Raw genomic sequence first — 2,463 nt, 5'->3', positions numbered from 1 at the left:
TTTCATAACTGATTGTTTTGGTGAACCTGATAAAGAGTACGGTAGTTTTAAACATTATAACTTGTCATGTGCTGGATGCGTACGTTAGTCTGAAACAAAACACAAAGCTAGTTCAAATCTTTAATCTGCAATTCAGCAAAGGAGTTTACATAGTTCAACAAAATTAAGAATATTTTCAGTTCCACCCTCCCAGATGTTTGTCAAAAAAATCATTTCATTGGTCTTCATTCCTAGCCTGTTGTTTGAGGGAGAAACATTTTTGTTTGATTTGGTTTCCACATCCCAACAGCAAACTAAACTGGGTTGAGTCTGATTCTGTGAGGCAGTATGAACTGGAATAAGGGCCCAGAAAGTGCAGCTCTTTCATGGTAAAGGTACTAGTCCTTGCCTAACCTGGGTTTGAAATGGTTAATCAGAATTTACAGCAAGGAGCTGTCAAATTTCTCAGGGTAGGAGCATTGCAACTCCCAGTCCCTGGTCACAAGGGAATTATACATTGTAGAACTGTGTACCGTGGATTTTTTTCTTTTGCGTTTCCATATGAATTAATGCACATGTTTGTGATCAGTGATCACAACGATTATTTCAAACTTGTTTTAAAATTGCTGTCACTTCAAGACCTCGTGCATTAACGTTTCCACAACCCTGGCTGGAGGTAGGTCATTGAGGCACTAGACTGGTTAAGGAACATGGACCTCCAATAGGCGGCTGTTTATCTTCTTGCACACTGGACCATTTCCGTTCCCGTTAGTTACCTTCACAAACTTCACAGAGACAGTGTCTTTACTGAACCTAACAGAAAGTCTGCAGGGAAGAAAATAGCACAGTAAACCCTTTTTATAACGGACCATATATTGCCGATTGTCCATTCTAGCTGATTCAGGTATTATCATTGTGGTTGACACAAAGAACTGCAGATGCTGGTTAATACACAAAGTGCTGGAGTAACTCAGCAGGTCAGGCAGAATCACTGGAGAACATGGATAGATGACATTGGAATCCTTCTTCAGACTGATTCAGTTGGCTGAGTTACTCCAGCACTTTGTGTCATTTCACCTTAAAACTAGGCACAGATGCTGTTGGTGAGCACCAGCGAGCCAGCCCTTCTACACCAGTCAACATGGCTGTTGCTGTGGCACGCCTGGTAACCCTGCCGAAAACACTCAACAACAGGATGTGCTTGGTTGCCGTGGGGCTCCCTTCCCTCTCACCTGCTGCCGCTTCCAAGGTGGAGTATGTTCGCGAGTCTGGGAGAGAGGAGGAGGGGAAAGGCCGAGTGGACAAAGTGAAGGAAGAAGCAGCAGCAGGTGAGAGGGGAGGGAGCATCACAGTGACACTTTGTCGGTGGATTAGCCGGAGGAAAGCACTGTCCCCTGGAGCTACGTGAGTTGCAACAGTGGCTGCTTCAACTGGACCATGCGGGGGGTGAAGAAGGGCTTCCTGCTGCACCTTGTGAGTTGGGTAGGGGCCCTCGGAAGCCGGGGCCCAGCGGTCGGGGAGGTGGTGTGAGTCGGGGGTCCGTCTACTATAACTAACATCCATTATAAAGGGATCCATTCAAGCAAGAGTTTACTGTATTGCACGTTATACTGTCACACCAGCAAGGTTGAGTTAGTCTTTAATTCTGTTTCTAAATCTGTATTTCATAGCATCTGTACGTCTAGTAATTGCCAGTCCCTGCCTTGGGCATGTAGGAGAAGCTTTTTCCTGCATCCAACGGGTTCCCCCGGCAACATGGAGTGAGCTCCACTGTGTGACATGACAATGCTTCACTCTCCGTCTGACCCTGGCTTGTGTGGAGGGAACATCACTCTGTTTGACCTGTCTTGTATGAGACAGTGCAGAAGCAGCGAAGCAGGTTGCTATTTAACCCTTGCTAGCCTGCCCTGGATGTCTGACATCACAGCATGGAGGAAGACAAAAGTGCTAGAGAAACTCAGTGGGTGCAGCAGCATCTATGGAGTGAAGGAAATAGGCAACGTTTCGGGCTGAAACCCTTTTGGGGTTTCGAAACTTTGCCTATTTCCTTCGCTCCATAGATGCTGCTGCACCCACTGAGTTTCTCCAGCACTTTTGTCAACGGTCGATTTTCCAACATCTGCAGTTCCTTCTTAAACACAGCATGGAGGAAGCTTTAGCTTGTATCTTACCCAATACCACAAGTCGTTTCATTCCTCAATACTAAGAGCTCGGGAAAATAATGCAAACAGCGGAAATGAAATAGTGTGCAACGACTCACTCATCCTGTATCTTCACATTTATCTCCCTCTGGTTGTCCTCATGTACAGCACGATGCAATTTAGTGGCGAGTTCCACAAGATGATTACTGCTCAACAGGAAGTCTCCCTTCGCTCCGACATGAGAGTTCTGTAAAATTAATTTGCCTTTTTAGTCTGTTCAAAACGGTAAAGTCGCCTCAGTAGTCTTGGATCTTATTCCAAAAACGGATGCTTTGTTTTCCTG

The 2,463-nt window shown here is 45.6% G+C and overlaps 1 protein-coding gene across 1 annotated transcript in view; it reads right to left on the bottom strand.

Annotated features, from left to right (window-relative positions):
- Positions 1–105: 105 nt before the first annotated feature.
- Positions 106–2,463, bottom strand: part of LOC129714740 (unconventional myosin-Ib-like) — a 39,501-nt gene continuing 37,143 nt past the window's right edge. Inside the window, exons 28-29 of the mRNA XM_055664543.1 lie at positions 2,240–2,367; positions 106–804 (exon numbers count right to left, since the gene is read on the bottom strand). Of these exons, the coding sequence (XP_055520518.1) occupies positions 681–804; positions 2,240–2,367 (252 nt within the window). The 3' untranslated portion in view covers positions 106–680. The remainder of the gene's footprint in view (positions 805–2,239; positions 2,368–2,463) is intronic.

Source organism: Leucoraja erinacea, chromosome 40 (genome assembly GCF_028641065.1).
Source record: "Leucoraja erinacea ecotype New England chromosome 40, Leri_hhj_1, whole genome shotgun sequence".
Classification (NCBI taxonomy): Eukaryota; Metazoa; Chordata; class Chondrichthyes; order Rajiformes; family Rajidae; genus Leucoraja; species Leucoraja erinaceus.
This window is presented reverse-complemented; position numbering and strand designations above follow the sequence as displayed.